Here is a 22,827-nt window from a genome sequence, read left to right as displayed (position 1 = left end):
AAAGTATGGCTGTTATTAAATAAAATGCTCACTCTAACTACGGTCGGGATAGGGAATACATGCAAATTGTACGACTTTTGATCGCTAATATTGCAAAATTTAGTATCGCAAGGACTATTAAAAAAAATTCCGGCGTATAAAGGACACTTCAAATTATGTGTATTCAAAAATTGAAAGATATTGTAAGAAAAGTGATTTATCACGGTACTACCTTAAGAGGTGTTTTTACCGTTGAATAAAAATAATTAAATAATATTACATAATATAAATCTATCGAAAAATATTATCCCACTAATATAGCATATGTATATTATTTTACAAAGTTTTATTAACTAAAGTGATATGTGTTACCAGTGATATGCCAGATATTCCTTTCTTTTCGTGTGGTAGGATTAACTTTGCTTGCTGGTCGGCTATATCGTACCGTTTGCAGAGGTTTATTAAATTGAAAGAACAATGATTTTCCTGATGATTTCTGAATCTATGTAGAGTACGAATGAAAATATGTCCATGCCAACGGAATGAAGTATAAAATTTCAGACATTCCAAAGTCCAAAGTGGTAAAATCACGTGAGACCACGCTTTAGTTGTTAAATTAAAATTTATCAAACTATAGCGATTGTTGACGTTTGTGTTATTATTATTAGTATGCACGGGAAATGAATAAGTCAAACTAATTTTCATCGGATTGAAATCCCACGCACCGCGAACAACGTACCTCATTATAATTTATTGGCATAACTAGAAATATATATATATATATATATACAAATTAAAATAATATATACGTATGCACGCACATATATATATTTCCGGGATCATTAATTAACCAACAGCCGGCCCCTCATGGCACATTGTGCACAACGTTGTGTGTATTGTATGCCCGCTACGATATTATCTGATAATTAAATCCATCTCATTCTTTACAATATATTATGCGCATAATTTATATTCAAACAAATGCTTACATATATCTTTTACCTGTACGTTATGATACACGTAGGGAATATAATATAATAGGAATTACGTTTGGGTGTATAATGCGGCAACATTACACTATAAATATACGTATACATTTTTCTTCATTCAGGGATTAATTAATTCATTAAAATCTTGACGAAGAGACGTAATTTGCGTTTAATAGTCATAACGCTATTTTGTATGGCGACGTGTTAGATACTCCGGTAAAGAAATTATTATTATGAAAAAATGGGCAAGATCTTGATGAAAAAATGTGAAACTGAAGTTTTCTTGAGGTGAAGAATTTTGTTGAAACTATCAATCCTAATTGACATAATGATATAAAGAAACCGAAAAGGCTTTGAATACTTTGATTTCCGATGGAAAGATTCATTTGGTCGTTACAGGTGTATTCTTACAGGCAGCTTTAGAAAGCATATAGAAGAAATTATCGTTTCTGTTCACCTTTGCAAAAAGTCAAATTGATATTTACAGTGTTATCAGGATTTTTCACGAAGCAAAATAATCTATTCAGTTACAACGTGTAGGTTGCAAGAAATTTATAATTTCAGAAAGTTATTTTAGAATTCATTCGCGAATAAAATATTCTTAACATATGTAAATTAGGATGTGTCGGAAAGAAATAATTTGCGATTTTCCACCATAGTATCCGCTAGGAAAGTTTTTTTGGGTTAAAAGAAACGTTCCAGCAAAATATGAGCGTTCTACGTCATGTGTAAGATCAGGCTTAGTTCATTTTTCATACTTATACATTTTTTTAAATTTACGAAGAACCGCGAGTAAAATTTTTTTTTTATCGCTCAAATCAATCATAATATCAATTTACGTTAGTAAGAAGATCCACGCTTGTAATATCAAGTCTCCGTTTGATGCCTCAAAAATGTATCTGACGATATTTTCATTATTGATTTAATCTCAAGTAATAGTTATTATAAAATATGAGCTTTTAATTTGGGAGAGTACGATTCCCGATTGATATATTGTTGTGTCGTGGATCGTGATCGTTGGGTAAAACATAAATGTCAGGAAATAAATAATAATTCAAGTGGTATAATATCAAATTTTCAACACGAAGCAAAATCATGCAATATTATACTTGGATTGAAGATTAGTTGATTAACAATCTCAATTTCTAGTTCGAATATGTGAGTTTATAGTTTTTTTTTTTTTTTTTTTTTTTTTTCCACAATGAGATGCCAAGCAAATATCATTTTTTACATTCAACTTGATCGAATTCAAGTCACATCTTTCCAACGCTTCAATATAATTAATTCTTTTCTCCCCTTTTGGACATTTTGCTCTGTTTAGATAATTTTCTTCGCTTAGACTTGTATACCTCACGTTTAAAAACTCTACTAATAGATATTTCCCATTTTAGAGTGGAAAAGAAAAATTAGTCGACGCGTTTCATATCGTACGCATTTACCGTATATATTTTATATTACCTTATGGGACTGAAAATGATTGATGAACTTTTTTTCACTCCTGATCTTGATTTTTCAATATGTATCCAACTCGAGAAATTCTTATCGATTGACTTAGCATGAAGTAAAAAAAAACGAACAAACCGCTGTTATATTACAACTTGAAAATTGATTTTTATTCCGTGCAGGTGTATCATCTGATAATATTGATTCAATTGTTCGAGGCTTAAAACATGTAATGATTTCAATTGAATTGAAATCACATGTTATCGTATCAATGAAATTTTCTCTCTTGAAATTTCCTCGCGTTCACCCCGAAAAAGTAATCATGTTTTGTATAGAAAAATAATCCGGCTAAATCCCAAAAAATTTCCGATGATTCTAAAATTTTTCCATTCTAAAATCATTTTTACGCGGCAAATTCATGAATTTGTAATTTTTTTTCAGAAAACTCTTTATTACTGTGAAACTATGTATTATGAAAAAAATTTCTCTCAACTCTTCTGCAGAAAATTCAATGCTCTACAGAAAAGATCTGTTATGAAATTTTCGTACAAATCTAATATTTCTCACAATTTAAAACTGTCTGCATTTTTCACTAATAACGTGATAAACATAAGATTTGCGAAAATTTTACAAGAGATCTTTTTTGTAGAGCATTAAATTTCCCAAAGAATAGCCAAATGAAACTTTTTTATGATATACAGTTTCGAAGTAATGAACAGTTTTCGCGAAAAAAAATTTCAAAAAGATGAATTTTTCCCACATAAAAATGTGAGGCGTGTTAGAGTTGTCGGGCAATTTTATTTTCTCATTCAGCCTGATTTTTCTTCCATACAATATGATTGCTTTTTGCGGCTGAGGGAGAAGAAATTACGACATGACCCAAGCAAGAACCACCTAAACCCTAACGTAGATATGTATGATATAATATCGGAGCCAAAACGGAAATCGTACGAAGTATAAGTAACGTCTATAAGCTGGACGATTGGCCGAGTGCCCGTTAAAAAACGTATAAAAGAGAGACGACGATCATGGCACGTGGAAGTCGTGCCGACTTTTATTTATTTTCATTTCCCATCCAACTTTTTTACAAACATTCATGCCTTTTTCACTGCGTTTCTTGCCATCGCATGCGAACCATTTTTTCCTACCGAAAGGTTTCTTCGTTAATGGATGTAAAAATACGCCAGTCAGATATAACACAGCGCACGTGGAATATATTGCATAAATATTTAGGTATATATGTATACTGATATATGTTGTTACATGCATGCGTATTAACGGTGTATTCGCGTAAAAATGTCAACGAATAAAAACTTATCGATTTTCACACCGTTTTCGTGCAACAAGATAAACAACGCTTCGACCATTATTAATTTCAATTGAAACAAATTCTTCCCCGCTGACCGATGAATTTTAGTGAACAAACGTATTACAAAAATCCCTGAGCGTTTAAAATTATTCGCAACGTATTTCGTTTTTTTTTTATCCTCCATATTCCTCCAAGTCTGTAACTAGTTACATACTTTTGAAGCAAAAGTTTCGGAAATCAACTTTATACCGACAACAAAGTTTCAAAATTACTTTTCGTAAATACCTTTCGAAAATGACATCAATATACATATGGTAAATAAATATTTCTATGAATTTTGCGCAACAATATTGGCTTCATTTTTCTTCACTTCACAGAAATTAATTTTTTTATTCTGGAACCTCGACCGAATTTGTGTGGCTTAATTTTTTTTTACCCTAGAACCTCGATCCGTGCCACTCTGGCGATTTTTCGGCGCTATTGTCACACACATTGAAAGACTCTGTAATTTTTTCAGCAAAAAAAAGGGTCCTTTTTGAATGAAAAAACTTATTTCTTTCTTTTTTGGTAAAAAATCCGCGTTACCGGAACGTAAAAATTTTTTCAACGATTCCTCTCGAAAGCTAACAAAAAACTACAACTTTTATGCAGAGTCATTTTAGGCAAGGTTTAGGGCGAGGTCAAGCCGCGAAGTCATCTGTGCATTGATTACGTTTTCTTCCTTACATAGCCGTTGTTTCGTACACGTTCTGCTCGAGAGAGTCACCGACGGGGTAAAAACATTAAGGTTATGTAGTACTCTTACCCTTACCGACCGAGCAAACACACTTCTTCCTGTATTAAATAAACAAACCAACGGAAAGGGTTCAAATTTCGACAGCGCGTCGCTCTTTCGTAGCGGAATTCAGAAAAGTTACTCATGTCCCGAAAATCGTCAAAAAAATATATGCTTTTTGACACCGTTCCTGCATTTCCCACATTTCAGGGGCCAAAAAGCGAATGGTTGAGATGCTTTGTACAATTCTGGAAAGAACGAAGAGTATCATGAGACTGTTTTCGTGTAACATTGAGGTCGACGAGAACTAGGAATTACAATAATTTCGTAAATAGAAGATACTTTCACGATCGGCTCGTCGCACGGCCAACCAATGAACGCTGAGCACAGTATTTTGACGATTTTCGGGAAACGAGTAACTTTCCTGAATTCCGCTACATAACAGCGACGCAGCGTCGAAATTGGAACCTTTTCCGTTCGTTTGTTTATTTAAGGGGGTATTCTAGTGTAGAAATTTGAAAAAATCGATTTTTTTTTTTTACATTTTCAAAGCTTAACCTTTCAAGAATGTGTCCTTAAAAGGACAAGTCGAAATTTCAATTATTTTCAGAGATATAGCCATTTTAGTGACACGTCTTCAATACTGGCTCGGCTGGAACGAATTTTACTCGAAACTTTAAACGCGTTTTTCTCAAAACTACATTTTTCAAAACGGTTGACATGATTTCTCAAGTTCTATTGAACCGATTTACTTGAAATTTGGTGAGAATCTTCTCAATACATGTCTCTATCGCACGAACTATTATTATAACGAAATAATAATTTTTACTATTTTTAAAAAATTCAGAAACGTCCAAAAAAGTCAAAAAAAACGTATTATTTTTTCGGACAGCCGTAATTTGGCAAAAGAAAATTTTTTTCGACTTTTTTTTAGTTAGTACGATAGCTGCATTTATGTAGATTAATAATCTTTTTTTTTTTTTTTTCTGATTTTGAAAATGCTTGCAATCGTGACAACATTGGCGCGCCATTTTTTTTTGTACCCCCCACTTCAACAACTCATAGCACTTTCAATTTTGCATTTTTTGACTTGTTTTTTTTTTTTTGTAATCGTGAAATAATAATAAACGCCTGATAAAAAAATGGATGGTATCAATATTTTTTGTTTTTTGTTTATAGCACTTCAAAAAACACCTCAAATTCATGCCTCTACACTAGAATACCCCCTTAATACAAGATGAAGAAGGGTGAGTTTGCTCGGTCGGTAAGGATGGGATCACTACCTGACCTTAATTCATACAGAGGCCATGGAACCAGCCAAAGATGGTTTGCATTGATCTGGGACGCAACCAAATGACCTCTGCAAAGTTGCGCGCGTTGCGAAACTTCACCGAAACCCAGATAATATATACTTGTAACTTACTTACCGCATCTCTCGCTGCTCTGTCTTCTCTACTCCAATTTCAATTTCGTGAGTCACTCCGACTGCTACGTGCGTACTCACTCCTTACCATACATAGGCATACGTTTATTCGGCACATTCGGGTGAAATGCTCAAAGTTTTATGGTTATTGGCGCTAACTGGAATTCTCAAATTTTATGTAATCGCGTCTTTGAATTTGTCGTCGAATGACCATGAACAGATACATTTTCTGCCTAACCGTTAAGTGGTCATTCGTGGCAACTTTTTCATATTTCAAGATATACCAAAATCAATTAAAGTGGAATAATTTAAAGATTACCGCAAAAGTCGTTGAAAAAAATCTCAAACCCCCGTAGAATTCGAGTGAAATTTATTTAAACCTGAGGAAAAATTTTCAAAATCGTACTAAAGTTGCATAAAAATCGACCACAAGTATTCAGAAAACTCTGTCAAGATTTCTTAGAGCCCGATGGAGTACCCTGATCTGAATTTGAAAATCTGTCTCCTTCGAGTGAATTCCATCAGTAGAATTGATTGAGCAGTCGGTGCCTATATTTTAGTAAAATCAGTCTCTCGTTGACCGTGTGATTATACAAGTTGACCTTTTCGCCTAGAGCTGAATAAATGAATAATCATAAATGCCCCCAATTATGCCCACGTTTACATTGTAAATTGCGGATAGAATGCTGCTGGCACTCGAAGCGACGAAAAAGAAAAGTGGCGCACGCCAACTTGGAATTGTAAAAGTTAACGAAGTGAGCACATAACCATTTAATTAATCTGTACCAAGATCTGCAAACGTCGCAACGCCGTATTCCGTCTACTTGCGGCTTCAACATACGATCCTTATTTGGTCGTGTAAAAAAAATCGACCAACCCATCATGTCGCTCTCTAACTCTGTTGGACCTACTTTAATTTATTTTTTATCCATGTACAGGTACGTATGCATGCATTTACGGTACAGCTAATTTATATTCACGTTACAGTTAATTACGATAGAATTTAGTTGCGTAATTATTGAATTAAACGTGAAGTCGTCGGTTGCGATGTCACTATTATTATTACAGGTTTGCTCAATTTTAACAGCGGATTTAAGATTTCTAACGGAAATTGCTGGTATAATTGATCAACGAAATTCAGTTCTGAATTATAAGTATAAAGCTAATCGTTCATTGAATAATCAAGCCTAATTGCTTACACGAAGAATTAACAATAAAGTATTCTCAACAATTTATCTACATCGCGTGTGTTCAAACGAATTATATTGACGATACGATTTGAGCAATTTTCACGTAACAGGATTCGGATGTATGGATTTAATTATCACTTCTCACAGGATTGTGACTAACTTTGTTCATTTTCGAAATTCCTTCACTATTTCAAGTCTTTCAGATCCATAATTGAACTTTCCTTTTGTAGTGATGCGATGAGGCGGGAAAATATGTCAAAATTCCAAAATGAACCCGATGGATTATTTGGAGTACTAATTTCTTGAATTTTACGACCAGCATCGGAGTGCAAGGTGAGATATTCTATAAACCTATGGCATGTGATCTAAACGGAAAGCAACATACACGGAACAAAACTCCGTAGACGGTATAAAAAAAAGGAGGTAAAGAAGTCTAAAACTGCTTCAGGACGGTTCTCAAATGAACGGTGATTACCGAATACTATCTACTTGCTAATGAAGTCATCGTAAAATTTATACCCGAAGCGTGTCTTATATTAACACGCGTATCTGCAAACACAGATACGACATACGAATACCGTGTGTAAATAATGATACACGTGCTACACGCGTTGCGAATACATGCGTTTTTACGCTATACTCGAAATGACGATGTGGTTAAAAAGTGTACGAGAGATTGTTACCGCCAAGAGAAAACCAGTCGTCCCAGAGTCTAAGCGGTGAGGCCCATGGCCGATAATGATTCATCGCGGTATAATCAGCATCTTCAATCACTTTTGGCGAAGTTTCCTCTTCGAGCAGGCTTAAAGGAGCAACGAAAAACCAAACAAGCAATTCGCGAACAAAAGTACAAGTTTATCTCTAGCAAATGTTTGAGCAGAGGGGAGATTGTACAGATTATTATTCTGAGAACGATGCGACAGGCGACGAAAAAATGTAAGCACAATATTTTGGCGGTAAGGGGAGGGGGGGTATTGGGGATAATCGGGCAATACTGTAACGTCTGAATAAAAACTTGGCAAACCAGGGAAAATGTCAATGACAGTGAATACAAGTAAAACAATGTCCCTGATACACGTAATAGAAACGAATCTCAGGAAATTCCGATAAGCTGTGAAATGAATAACAATTTGGAAAATAATTTTATAATTATAACGTGCAAATGATGAAAAATCTGGGGTTTTTTGTTCATTCGTAACCCGATCCTCGAAAATTGGCTGAAGAACATTGAATAAATTTTAAATACCAGTATCTGTTGTAACGAGCGAATGTAATTGTTAACGAACATCTCTTACACGCTACTTGGATAAATCGATTTTTATCCAGTCTGAAGGTAAGCTTGTATACAGATTATTTTCCGAGTAATTTCTAGGAATCTTCAAGTGTTTGGAAATTTTCAATGTTCTGGATAACAAGACCTTTTCTCAAACTATCCATATCTTAGTTTGCATTATTCTAATTCGCCCAGTGTCATTTCCGTTACTGCATATGGTATAGGAATGTTCTTTAGTTTCATTCGTGTTCGCAATCATTAGCGTTGCAAGTAACATTGATGGGAATTTTAATTGAACGACTTCTTCTGGCTTCCCAAGTTCTTATTCAGACGCTTTATCATTTTATTTATCGTTAAAAGATAGGAACATGTAAATATTTTTGGTACGTAAAATACTAGCAGTCCGTTGCAGCTCCACCCGCGACTATTTTCAAATACTTCTTGTGGCAAAACTATTATGCATAGCCATATGCTCTCACGGATTTTTTTGCAGAGCTCGTCGAGACCTTCAAATCTTTTGAACATAACTTTTCTCTATATGTGAAAGTTAAGTCAGTGTTCGCATAAGTTTGTAAACCTATTACGACTTGGTTTATGAGAAGTATCGTTATATCTCCAAAACTGTTGATCTGGTTACAACAAAATATAGTCTAAAACCTAGTCAGACGATGCAACTATCCATAGTAAAAAAAAAACACGGACCCTGAGAGTTCCGTACAAACTTAATTATTATTTTCATGTGATATAGCTACAAATAAACTATTTTCGGACCTTTTCCTTTACTTGGGCTGTAAGACCTTGCTTCTCTCAAAATTTCACGATTCTAGGTCATCGCAAAGTACTTTACAGGTTTGGATAAGTCAGTTTGGGAGTATCAAAATATGTGTGACATACATGAATAGCCGCGTATCTTTTGACTCCGTTGACTTGGAAGCTTCAAATTTTTACACCTTCATGGGACCGTAGTAATTGTTACTAATTTCAACTCGATACCTCTTCCCGTTCCTGAGAAAAAGGGTCTTAACGGACGAACGGATTGACAGACAGACGGATGAACAACGAAGTGATCGTATAATGGTTCCGTTTTTTCCTTTTGAGGTACGGCACCCTGAAAAGAATCAAAATTGGTTCGGTAGTTCTGGAGTTATAAGCGCATTTAGGACAGAAAGACGAAGTTCTATTTGCACATCCAGAGATAGAGACAGAGGTACGCACAACTGGTAATGATTTTTATGTCATGCCCCGTACTATGTATGTACGTACCTACATACATGATCGAAAACGAATTTTGGACATAACCAGACCAATGTAAATTTGTCACTCGACGTTGAAATAAATTCTTTTCGTCGGTGGCAATCGCTTGTGCTCCGTTTGTACCCATCCGTGCCATTTTTCAAAAATCGACATCTTAACCACGTCACTTTGTTTCAGTCCACTTCGTCACTCTTGTCTTTCTCGCACCCTTCTTTCATACTTCCATCCCCGCCATTTATTTGTAACGACTGAAACCCGTCACAACTTTCCATATGATTTTGAAAAGGATGTTGCAACGTTTACTCGCGACGCAGAAGCTGTCGTATCCTGGATGACTGAAAATAGACTCCAACCGAATGGCTCAAAAACTAAGGCGATGATACTGGGAAGCTTAGCATACACGTGCGGACTCGACCTCACAACCTGCCCCAAGATGAAAGTGAATAACCAAGACATCCCATACGTGACTGATGTCTTGAATGTTGGAATCTGGCTCATTCCTACGTTAAATTGGGACCTTTCCGTCAAAAGCACAGGCTGAAGAGTATGTCAGTCACTCGTTTCTCTTAAAAGGCACAGATGAACTCCGTGGTTCATTACCATCGTGCAATAATGACGTACAAACAAATGCAGAGAATCGCGCAGAGTATTTTCCGATCCGGCTAATTCAAGTGTATTCAAATATCATCTACGCAACCACTTGATGCAATTCAAAAATCTACCTTTTGAGATAACAATCGGCTTAAAGTAGATTTCTCCATCAGTTGCACAATTCTTGTTCAGAGGAATTCATGCGATACAAGTACCTATATCTTTAAGCCACGCTGTCATTCGCAGTTAGGATTAATAATAATTTACGCACAATATTTTGTATACCCGAATATGATACTAACAGGTGGGTTTTTAAGTGCTAAATGGATGTCCCGACGAGCCGGACCAATGTTTATACAAAGTAGTCCATTTCACTCTGCTACTCTGAATAATCTGGTCATGATTGTTGATACAGAAAAATATTACTCGCAAAAGTTTATGGCATCCAATGGAGAAAACAAAGTTTTTCCAGTGAATGTTATCCAGAGGTTATATCTTTTGAGATTTCTGTGGTAGCAATGTTTTTTTCAATGGGCACTGCCTATTTTCTTACTCACTGCATGGAAGGTGATATCGAAACGAGTAATTGAAGGAGAATAAATCTTGGTAGCAAATTTAGTACTTTTTTTAATGAATTTATTTTAACATTTGCTCAAAATGTTGTCCATCAATCTGAATGCACTTATGCATACGCATGATGAACGATTGCCAATCCAAGTAATCTAGGAAATTCTTCATTCGGCCTACACAGCACGAAGCCCCGAAATATCACTGCTTTATCATAATAGATGAACCAAAGCCTCCAAAGTTGATCACAAATATAACAATGCATATAAAAAATCTGACGAGAGTTAAAATAAGCGCCAATGTGCAATTTCCTTGTTTTTAATCCATGGTTGAATCCCCCCACGTGGTGCGTTCGAAAATTAATGAGTCCAAAGCTTGCACAGCGTGTCAATGGCATATCAAATTCTCTAACATCTCCCGGCTTTCCACACAAAAATAAACATTTTCCAGGAATAACTTTAACCTAACTTTACTAAAAACGTCACTTCTTTCATGCGAATTGGTTGAAGATTAGACAGCAGGTGGCTCTGTCTTAAGTTAAATAGACCAATTTTTCTTTCAGTTGAATTTGACTTAAACTCAGTTACCAAATGTATCAATAAACACTCCAATTTTAAGAAAACTAACGGAAGATTAGGATTAGACCATTCTTTCAAAAAACTAATAATAACGAGTCAAGGCCCATATCCGTCGTGACGAAGTTTGGCTTACATATTTTCAAGTGTAATACATTCACTCCTAGATATCGAACGTCCTGTTTTCTGTGTCTGCAGGTCACTTCCACAGATACATCACGGCAAGTGGATCCACCCTTGCGACATCGGGTTTCCAACCAAGCGAACCCTGTGCTGGGCAAGCATTTGACCTTGGAAAATATGTTGGCTGTTCCAATAGATCAACGGATTCCCCGATCGAATGCTTGCGGACAGTCGATGTTTAGGACATGATAGGTTCTTAAGAGGTATTCCATCTTTGACGAACGTAGCCGAGAATCGTATGGAACCCAACCGACGAGCCAAATATTGATGGTGCCGTTTTCACTCATAGTCCCCGCAACTTAATTCGCAATCGTCGAGTTCGAGATTTGCCTTGGGTTTTAGGTATTTTTCAAAATGACGGATTAACTAGTTCTATACGAAAGTATGCATAGCTGCCAAGCGATCGTTTGGATTTCTGAGCTGTTCTTGGAAACTTTCAATATCTTAATTTGACCGCAAGGAATAAATTATCGATGCTTGATCGACTTCATCCAACTGAGTTGATTAAATTCAAAAAATATTCATGTCCATTTTCTCGTACTGTGTATGCAAAAGCTTGGGGTTTTTTTTTTTTTTTTTTTATTGGCACTTCGTTTGGTAGTATATCGAAAAATTGTAGCAACTATTTATGACACGCTTCAATGTGTCGTACCTTTCATATCCAATTAGGAACGTTAATATCGCGCGCTTCGTATTTCAATCTACTATCAAACTTCTTTCTATATCGCTATCAGCTTTTTATAAAAATGAGGAACTCGATGACTTTCTGGAAAACTTTAACCGCGTCTTACCTACTTTTTTAAACTGCAACTGTTTACCGAGTTCGGGAGCGGCTTGATGGGAAAAACACAGCAAGTCATACCGCTTAAAAAATTTCGAAGCCGACAAAAACGTGGCAAGTAGCATGGATGTTTCAAATGCAACAAAGTTTTAACGAGCGATAAATTATAATTCTGTTATTTGGTAGATACTCGCAAGCCTAACAGTACTCGTTACAATATCTTATCATTCTGTAGGGTAGAAACGAAATTGTCAGTGGTACAAGTATAGACTTATAGAGGCAAACTGCGCCGTTTGTGGACCGAGCTGAAGTCGTAATAAGAGAGAGAAAGCAACAGCTGGGGTCGGCCCCTGGACTAACTCTGTCCTTTGGTTTGGGCTTCAGCGACCCCATAACAGGTCATTCAAGTATTAGCTAACGCTGAAACAGGGGTACGCCATTTGGAGAAACGTTGTCAAACATTACCCTATAGTAGTAGGTGTTCCAGGCAAGCGTTAGTTAACGTAGGAAATTCGAAGTGCGTCCTTAAAGCCAACACGCCGCGTAATTCAGAATAATGAGAAATTTTCTTTTAAAGGAGGTATTAATAATGCATGAATTGATCAATAATAATACGTTAGCGGATATAACGTTTATTGCGTGGATTTAAGAAGATAGACAGTATGTAATGTATTTAATACTCAATGAATAACGAATTCACGTTTTAATAGACATGTTAATGTGTATTGATAATCAATGATGATTAATACTTAATAAAGTAGAAATAAATTAATCAGGACGTGACTGTAAATGGTATTTCTGCCATTATCAGTCAACGAATCCATTTGCCAATAAACTTTTCAAAAGCGTTAGCTAACGTTAAAAAAACAGTAGTTGTAAAACAAGCAAATGTCGCCAATCGTTATCACTAGGCGTGGGATGCAAAAATTGCACAATCAATCACACAAATGGGACACGATCGAATGATACATCGAAAAATCAAGTCACTCGGTATGAGGAGCTTTTCGGTAGAAGAAAAAAGTTTGGCAAAGAAATAGAAATTTTTAATGAATTTTCACCGAATTCATTCTTAGTTTCTATTATCGATTGTTATAATACTGATAATTGTGTCAAGTATGGTACACGATGTAATGTACATGGATGTACAAAAGACACTCAACTAAGTATTGCTAAACACTTGTGCTGAATATCCTGCAATAATTCTCCGTATAGTAGATGCAACATCACGTTGTACACGTTTATTCATTATTATACAGTAAGTGTAATAATACACGGGGTTCAGAGTGAAAATTCAGTTCTGGTTTGTATTATACATTATACATACATATGTATATATATATACATACACATGTGTGAGGGTATCGTAAACAACGCAATTAAACCGCAACTCAACGCGCGTATATAGTTATGAGCAGTATTACTTTACATTAACGCGTAATGTATAAAGTCGACCGGATAGTTTGTTACATATACACATATGTATATATGTGTATATATATTGTATATAGACGCGTGAAGCTATAGAATTCCACAAAATGAAAGACTCGGAAACTATGATCATAAATAAGAGGACATTCCTGTATCGTAAGTTAAAACAACATCCAGGAAAAAAAATAAACGTTAACGCGTTGCTGGATTACATAATTATTGTAATATAATGTTATACATGAGCAAGTATAAGTTTGAATTATTCTGATAACGTCGTGGCTACGTAGCAAGTTTCGCTCATTTTTACGTTCCATCGTCTGGAGAGAAATACTTTTTTAATTATAACTTATCTTTGCAATATTATTATATGTATTCGATGAGCAAGTATGAAACGACGATAAGGCGAAACACTTTTTACGTACCAGACAAGGTGAATCTTTAGAGAAAATAGAACAAAGTCTGATCACTGTGAAAATGTATCAGTTTAAAACACTAGCATCTCAATTTTTATGCGTACGATACTTATTTTTTCGAGGAATTAAATATTGTACATTATTTCCACAATTGACGAAGGATTTCGTTTTTAGAATCAATTTCAAATAGTTTATGGCCGCGGGAGAAAAATTGAGATAATTAGTCATGCGTAGCTAATTGTTAAAAATTGTGCCACAAGGTTGAAGTTCGTTACGTTAACGTGACGAAACATTGAAAAGACGCAATTGCTATTTCGAAAATTCAAAATGACCGAAACAGTTGAATTTGCAAATGAATATGAGTATGTTCTGCTTTATATTTATACATAGTTGCGAAATAACGATTATTCCCGAAATGGCATTGTTATTCACATTAACGTTACGAACTTCAACCGATAAGAAATATTCTCGAGTCTCTTCAAATTGAGTTCCAGGTCCACATGTAACACGTAATAAATTTACACAAGTTTTCATAAAAACAAGAAAAAATTGATATGTTTTCGTTTATTTTCTTCACATCCGCATATCAAACAATGACAACCAGGCCCTGGAAATGGTTTATAACGTTGGAAATTTATTGGAAATACCAATATAAAAAATTACAAATCACCATAAATATTTACTAACGAATGGAAATCATTGCAAATGAATGGTAATCGCTTTGATTGCAAGTGATTCCAAATGATTGTCAATTATTCAATTTATATCCCGATCGATTCTTCGTCGTTTCAAAAAATATTTCAATCATATTCAAGTTCCTTTGGTTTACTATTTGATTTCCAACTGTTAAAAATTCGTGACTCCCTTGAGTGGAATTGCCTCTTCAATTTTTCCCCACGATGATCGTGTAACTATATTAGAGTTTTTCACGATAAAAGTGTACGTTCGTCTTTCGTACGGTATTGACGAGGTTGAAGTTCAATAGCGTTAACACGACGACGAAACACTGAGGAAAAAAAAGTGATTGAAGAAGTTGATTTCGAAAAATATACAAGTACGTTGTACTCTTTAATTTTTCCCCAAAGTTGCATCGTCACATTACCGAGAGTACCGGGTGTCCACGAAATTCCGGGACAATTAATTGAAAAATTCTAGTATCTTAATTTCGTTTTCTCACAAATTTTCAAAGATGCGATGAGTCGATCAGGGGTTGAATAAAAAAATGTACACACATACATCAGTTTACATGCAAAATAAATTGTCACATTTTTCCATAAGAAATCTGTAATATAAGCTCTTCCAGGATAAATCAAAATACTCCAGAACTTTTCCAGAACTTAAGGATCAATTTGCGTTTTCCCGGATAATTCCAGGATTCAGGGATACGCGAGAAGCAGCGAGTATTGTAAAATTCCACACGATCTCTTGTATAACAGGTAAGACAAAATTCAACCTGCGCCCGGCGTTTGTCACGTGTACCGGGAATATCCTACCTGTTCATAAGCTGCAGACAGACAGGTAGGGGGGGATATCTCCCCCTCTAAATACTAATTACGTTACGGACACGCGATGCTTGTCTCATGCGTATCCCAATAAAGAGGCACGTGACCGCCATCGTGTCGCACGCTCTCTGGGAATTCTGGGAGAGAGAGAAAGAGAGAGAGAGAGATAGAGAAAGAGAGAGAGAGAGAGAAAAGAGGCACGCCGTTGCTGCGGACGTGACACAATACGCAGTGGATCCAACACCGAAACTTTCGATGAGCGACTCCTGGACTCGACTTTGTGAGCTATTCGATTTCAAGGCATCCATACAATAGAAGACTGAATTATTCGAAGCAGCAAGCGACAGCTATGTGTACAGACAAAGAAAATTCAATTTATTTTTCTCATACTGCCGCAATTGGTTCAATTTTGGTTTTTGGTGTGCCATTTTTTTTTTAATTTCTTTTTTATTTTTTTTCTTTCCTCAGCTCTTGATTTCATTATTTCGCGTACAAGGCATTCCATGACATCTGGATCGAGATTCTAAATCGATGTCTCAGATTGGCTTTATAATTGTGTGTGTTAGATACGTGACGAAAAACGCAATCGCGTTTCTTCCGAGGAATTTTTTGAACCGGCGTATCTGAAGTGTGATTTAAAAACTGTGAAGTAAACCCACCTTTTAAAATCTGAAGAAGTTTAGACAGTTTTTTTAATACATTGACGTAGAATTTTGATCGAGATATCATGGAATGCCCTGTATGTAATGTTAGTTGAATTCGGGTAATACGCGTAGGTAAGTTTAACGAACATCCGATATCAATTGATACATTAATCTCAACATTCTTATATGAAATATTTTATAGTCACTCAGTTTCAATGTATATCTAACTCTATAAACTAATCGATGGTTTTTTTTTCCATTCAAATTATTCTTCTTCGATTATTGTACCCTCATTTTCAATCCGACAATGAAATGATTCATCGTTATTTATCTCACAAAGATAAAACTTGACTATAACTGTATCGAATCAAAGAAATTCTTCAGTATTTCCATTCACGATAATATGCGAAAATAAATAGTATCTTCAAATTGAGAACCCAGTTTGTTTAATCTTTTGAAATACATACAATTTAATCGCAAAAAAAATACTCGTTATACGCGATTAATCGGCACGACCGTCACAACTCGTAAAAATTCTTTGACGATTGGTAAAGGTAACGGGGAAAGAAAATGTTTATTGTACAGAGCCGACTGAAAATAAAAAAAATGTAAACTACAATCGTTGAACGACGTATCGACAGTCGAAGAGAAATAGGTATTTTTCTCACGATCGCAGCGGTAATGGGGAAAAGCGATGAACGGTTTCCCGGAATCCTTTCGAACGCTGAAACTCCGATAATCCCGAATCCCTTATTACCGTCGCGATAACGACGCGGCGTGAATATTGAGAGGCACTTGCCCGATGATGCAGCGGCAAGTCGCACGTGCATCGGTATGCGTACGTACTTAACTTTGCGATTGTGAATCGAATCGAAGTGCAAACGATCGACGTCGAACCCGTGATAAGACGCCTCGGCGAGAGGCGTCGTGATGTTGATAACGCTTTTCTCTCTCTCTTCGCAGCGAGAGGGAAAGAAGACAAAAAAAAGGTGGAAAACAGTTAAATAAAGTATTTTGAAGAATGTTTGAACGGGTTCTCTCTGCTAAAAACAAATTAAAACGAGAATCAAAAAAGGCTGTAAGTCATATTTGGAGAAACAGAAATTCAGTACAAAGTATGTATGTATGTGTCGAAGCCAATGTTTTTTAGGGAGAAAAATCTTTTTGCAAAAGAAAACGGCATTTGCAGCCTCATTTAACTCTCTTCTCCAAATGAGCTTGAAGTTTGTGCTTTTTTGAGAGAAACTCGTTTTTTTTTTTTATTTTTTTTTTTTTCGCAACGAGCAAAGTTGTCCGAAATCCAGTAATCCGCAATAATTACAGTATCAACAAGCTCATTTTACGAATACAATTAAATACAGAGTTATTCTTCTGTAATGTTGGAGAATGATTTTTTCAGTGTTTCGTTTCATTAACGTCGCTTACCTCAATCTCACAAGAACACGTTAGATAATAGATCATACATTTACAGCGATTAGTAATGCACTGATAACGAAAAATGGCGTAACGTGTATTCGAATAGATATCGGATTACTGTCGAACCAGCTGCAGGAAGGCAAAGTAAGAGTAAGAGTAAGATGAAGGTATACAACTATGGATTGAAAAAACTGAGATACGACTGAAATGAAATAAGACCAAGGACAGCATGGCAAGCGAATAAAGGAGTGGGAAAAACTCGCCAAACTCAAACGCTAAACAAACAGTAAATTAATATTACTACTGGCATATCAATATATGCGTACTTAGAAGGTCGACTGTATTCTTATGTACGAAATATTGATCATTATCTGCACATCTATGACATGTTAAAAAACTGAATAGTTTGATTCGAAAGGGGGAGCGCAATTAAGAGATTTAAAATTTAACAAATACAAATTTCAACCTATTATCGGATTTTTTAAAAGTGCATCGTTTACGTTTAACTTTAACGAATAACAGTTGATTTGAACCGCAGACGAGTTCTTCAAAAGTAATTCGAATCGGATTTCAGATAACAACAATAATTTCCCAGATACATCAAACTATCATCGTTCATAACCCGTCACATACTGGGTTTTGTTTCTTCGTCGACTTTAGCAATTGGAGAAAAAACACTGTTGCTACTAGACGATCTGTAAAGAATTGATTAGAGAACAGAATAAAGCACACTTCGTTGAAATAGGAAAAATATACGCGCACTTTGCGTTTAAAAAAGACCGTGAAATACGTGACCGCTCTGAAGTTGCAAACAGTTGACGCTCCGTGATTTGAAATTTGCGATTAGCAGATGTTTCAATCGCCGAACGTTTTTATTTGGATCGATTTAAATAGCTCTAATCAGATACGACCGGTTATTCGTATTTTTTATGATAAAATAGCAGCGGCAGACATCCGAAACAATGAAGACGAGTTAGCGTTTAAAGTGATCTCTGAAGTTGCAAACAATTGACGTTCCGTGATTTGAAATTTGCGATTCGCAGATGTTTCAACCATCAACCGATTTCCGCTCGATAAAATTTAAATAGTTCTAATCAGTCACGAACGTTGATTCTTATTCATTATGATCAAACGATAGCGGCGGGCATCCGAAAGAACGACGAAGCGCTAACGAGAGAAAAAAAATAGCAGGTGGTGCGAGAGCGAGGAAGTTTTTATCGCGGCGAACAGCTGAGTCGAGGGGCTCGTGCAGGGAATATTGACAGGTTCGCGACTCACCGCAGACATTGAGCCAGCCCTCAACGCGACAGGGATATTCCAGCTTCATGGCGTTGACAGTTGACGATCACAGAGAGAATTCAAATTGCCCGCACACTTACGACGATCACACTGTCAGGCACATTACTAACAACCTGTTATCAACGGAGCTAAACCCAGAAACGGTAGAACAACGTCGCGGAATTCCTCGCGCAGCGTTTCATTTTTTCTCTTCTACCGCTTCCGCTCGCCTGGATTCATCGGATTTACATACTCACTTCTTCGTCAAAATACCCACGAACTGACGAATCCGTTTCACTTCACTTGACCTACGCTCGCTTTTCTGTCAGCCCGTAAACACCGCACGTATGCTTCGAGTTGTAACGACGTGATCGAAATGTCGAGACGTACGTCTATGCAAACCGAACACACCGAACGCGGCACTGGAACTGAGCTCAAAGCCGAAACTCGAAAGGCGAACGGCGCTTGACACCGGCGCGCTATTCGATTTGCCCACCCGCACGCAGCTGCTCGGTCGGTAATGCAGACTCCCGGTAACCGAATTAATCGCTCGTTTATTGCGTCAAATCGTTGTCTCTGATTCGATTGCCAGATCGTCAACACGCGCACTGTCAATTAGGATATTTTATTTATCCAATCATAGATAATTCTCGCGAAAACGGGCAGTCAAGGAGGCTTGTTAACGAAAGCTTTGATATCGTTGTTTAGTTTCAAATCGCTTCAAAACTGTTAAAAATCCATTAGATTCATTTTATTTCGCTTCAGGATGTCTTATTTTATTCAATGGACTATGTTTCTTCGGTATTTCAATTTGTTGATCAGAATCAATTATGATGCAATGTCGTAAAATTAAATATTTTACAACGTCATTTGTCCACGTGATTTTTCGAAAACAGTTTTCCGAATAAAATAAGCCATCGTAGAGTGAAATCTGACACACCTGCTGTAGATTTTCAATCATTCTTGAGCCATTTAAAATGATGCATCGAAATCCAGTGAATGCTGAATGCACCGATTTGAAATTCGTCTAAACTACACATGTAGTCTGTAGACATTCGCAAACTGCGCTATTCATTTTATTCGCGTTCTTGACACGGTGAAACTAATAAAATTAACGTAATCAAATCAAAGTAGAAACAGGAGTCATTTTCTCATAATTTACCGTACAATGAAATAATATCTGTACTCGATTATAAATTAGTTACATTTAAAAATTTCATCTCTGATTTCACGCAATATTTAAACGCAATGCAACAGAGTTTAGCTGTGATTCGGTAAATATCTTAACTCAAAGTGCGCATACAATAATCCAAATTTCAGTTCTGTCGCGTCAGTGTGCGTTTAAATCATGGGCGAAAAAAAAATCATGGGCATGACCATCGCAGATGGTCAAATTTTTTATTGAAATCGAAAAAATTTTCACTAGTCGGTGCAGCGCTTTCAAATTTCACCAGCAATCATAGATATACGATTCTTCGCGTTCAAATTATCAAGATTGACGAATCTCGTTTTGCACCGCCAATTATAGGGGTATTTGTAAAATAAATATTGATACAAGAAATACCGCATAGTTTAGACAAATTCTCTTACGTATAACTGAAAATTCTGATCTTCGCACTTTGGTAGTCTAAAATTTTCTAGTTTTTTACGGTTAGCTAAAAGAGTGCACTGCAGTGCCGTTCTAATATTTACGATTACAATTTCACCTCTGCTTTCACATTAATAATTAACAGGCATTACAGGTTATTGTGTTTTCGTTATCTTGATTATTAAATTTCATGCCGAACAACATAGTCGACTAAAATGTACAATCAGAAAAGTCACGAAACAAAGGTTTTTAACCCTGCGTCTGTGAACGTTTTTTCGACACCTCCCGTTTGTAAGCCTGGGTCTTTCACGACCGGCCGTTTATCAGCCTGTGAATACACTTAAATAATTCCGACAAAGTTCATGCTAATGGCGAAAACCTTCCTCTTGATATATAAATCATAAAGTTGTAGAAAAATAAATTTATTCACATATTTTTTGTTGAACAAGTGAGACAACTCGGTAGGAATACCGTGACTTACTCAAAAAAATGTATACCTACGAAAAGTTAAGATAAAGTAACTTAAAAAACGGCAAAGTGAAGGTTGAACCTTTAAAGAAAAAAAATATTGCACCTCATTTATTTAAAATCAAATGCTGAAGTCAGGGTAGGTAAAAAAGGCAATAAATCATGTACTAGGCATTAGTATTCACACATTTTATTATCGAAAAGACATTTCTTTTATCGTTCGTTTTACAAACTGAATAATTTAAAACTTTTATTCGTCAACTCTTATGTTAAAAACGAAATTTTACATGGTTAATCAAAATTATTTTGACACCGAAGTACGCACCTCACTTGTTCAGCCGACCGTTGCTCCATTTTGTGCTAACACTAACAATAAGTCATATATATACCATTTTTTTTCTCATTAGATAGGTTTACTCACGCAAAAAACACTTTCACTCACCTATGAGTTCAATATTCACCGTCTGTAAACCTGGACCTTCCGTGTCTGCTCCGGATTGACCGGTTCACAGCAACTTTCCCGCAGGGTCTGGGACCTTTTTTTAGGTGGGGATAGGAGCGACCACCCTTCTTTTCATAGAAAATTATTAATCGAAACCGTTTTGGCCTGGACGTGAAGGACCCAAGATTACAAACGAAGAGTTAAGAGATACAACTAATTGTGAGAGTTTTAAAGCCATACGACTTAAATTTGCTTATAACAACATTCCCTCAACGTAATTTCATAACAATTAAGTGCAACTAATTCATGCTGAATATTTACAGTCACAGTTATTCTAAGCAAATAAGGAATAATCGAGAAAAATGTACACTTGTTTTCAATTTTTTATCCTTACTCTTGAGAAAGCAAATATCATCAAATAACAACTTCGTAGCATTCACAGATGACAACAATGTGAAAAAAATATTTTTTTTACATTTTTTGAATCAATATTAAAAGGTGGAGGAATTTTAACGTCACATTATTGGTTATGAAATGTTTTTCTTTTGAAAAATCCAGTAGTACAGATTACAATAAACTTTAAAGCCTATAATTTGAAATAATTTCTTCACCATCGTTTTGTTTTTTTCAGTTGTCATCTGAATTATAACTGAAAACACATTGGTTTGACAAAATTTAACTCGATGAATATTAAAGTTAATTAGCCTGTTGAGCCTTAAAACTTTGCAAATATTGAGAAAACAGCGGATAAATATACTGACAACAAGACTTTTCTTTGTGACACATGCGTGAACCGCGAGTACGCTATACTAAATACTAATTACTATTTATGACCTTGTGGGTGGAAATTGTTTTATCAGTTGAAATCGTAGTTTTTCAGAACGCTCGCCTTTAGGTGGAATTGGAGCCGAAAAGGATCGCGACACTTTGCCCGGCTCACATAAGATGATTATCTCATCTCGTTAGTATTTTTTTAGTGTTATTCCGCTTTGATTATCGGGAGGATGAGATATATTCAAAATAGTTTGAACGCCATGTTGCATTTGTTTTTTTTTTATTTCAAACTGATTTGAACTGCAGTTGCCGACCGTAAAGTGAAGTAAGGTATACAGTTATACAAAATAAAATGACAAACAACAAGATATATCTCCATTACAAAGAAAACTATAAATCCTTACACTATGTATCTTATTTTACGTTTTATAACGCAATTTAAATACTCGTATCTTCTTGACATTTTGAATTTTAAACTAGAATTGGGGCAGCGTTTCGATTTGTCGATTCAAATAAAATTTTCACATTCATACATATATATT

General features: G+C 35.7%; 1 protein-coding gene across 1 annotated transcript in view; it reads right to left on the bottom strand.

Moving 5' to 3' along the window:
• The window catches only part of LOC124179077 (ras GTPase-activating protein raskol), a 224,979-nt gene extending 205,536 nt beyond the window's left edge, over positions 1 to 19,443 (bottom strand). The window contains exon 1 of the mRNA XM_046563114.1: positions 19,014 to 19,443. Coding sequence (XP_046419070.1) covers positions 19,014 to 19,062 — 49 coding nt within the window. The 5' untranslated portion in view covers positions 19,063 to 19,443. The remainder of the gene's footprint in view (positions 1 to 19,013) is intronic.
• Positions 19,444 to 22,827: the final 3,384 nt, after the last annotated feature.

This window comes from Neodiprion fabricii, chromosome 3 (assembly GCF_021155785.1).
Source record: "Neodiprion fabricii isolate iyNeoFabr1 chromosome 3, iyNeoFabr1.1, whole genome shotgun sequence".
Classification (NCBI taxonomy): Eukaryota; Metazoa; Arthropoda; class Insecta; order Hymenoptera; family Diprionidae; genus Neodiprion; species Neodiprion fabricii.
This window is presented reverse-complemented; position numbering and strand designations above follow the sequence as displayed.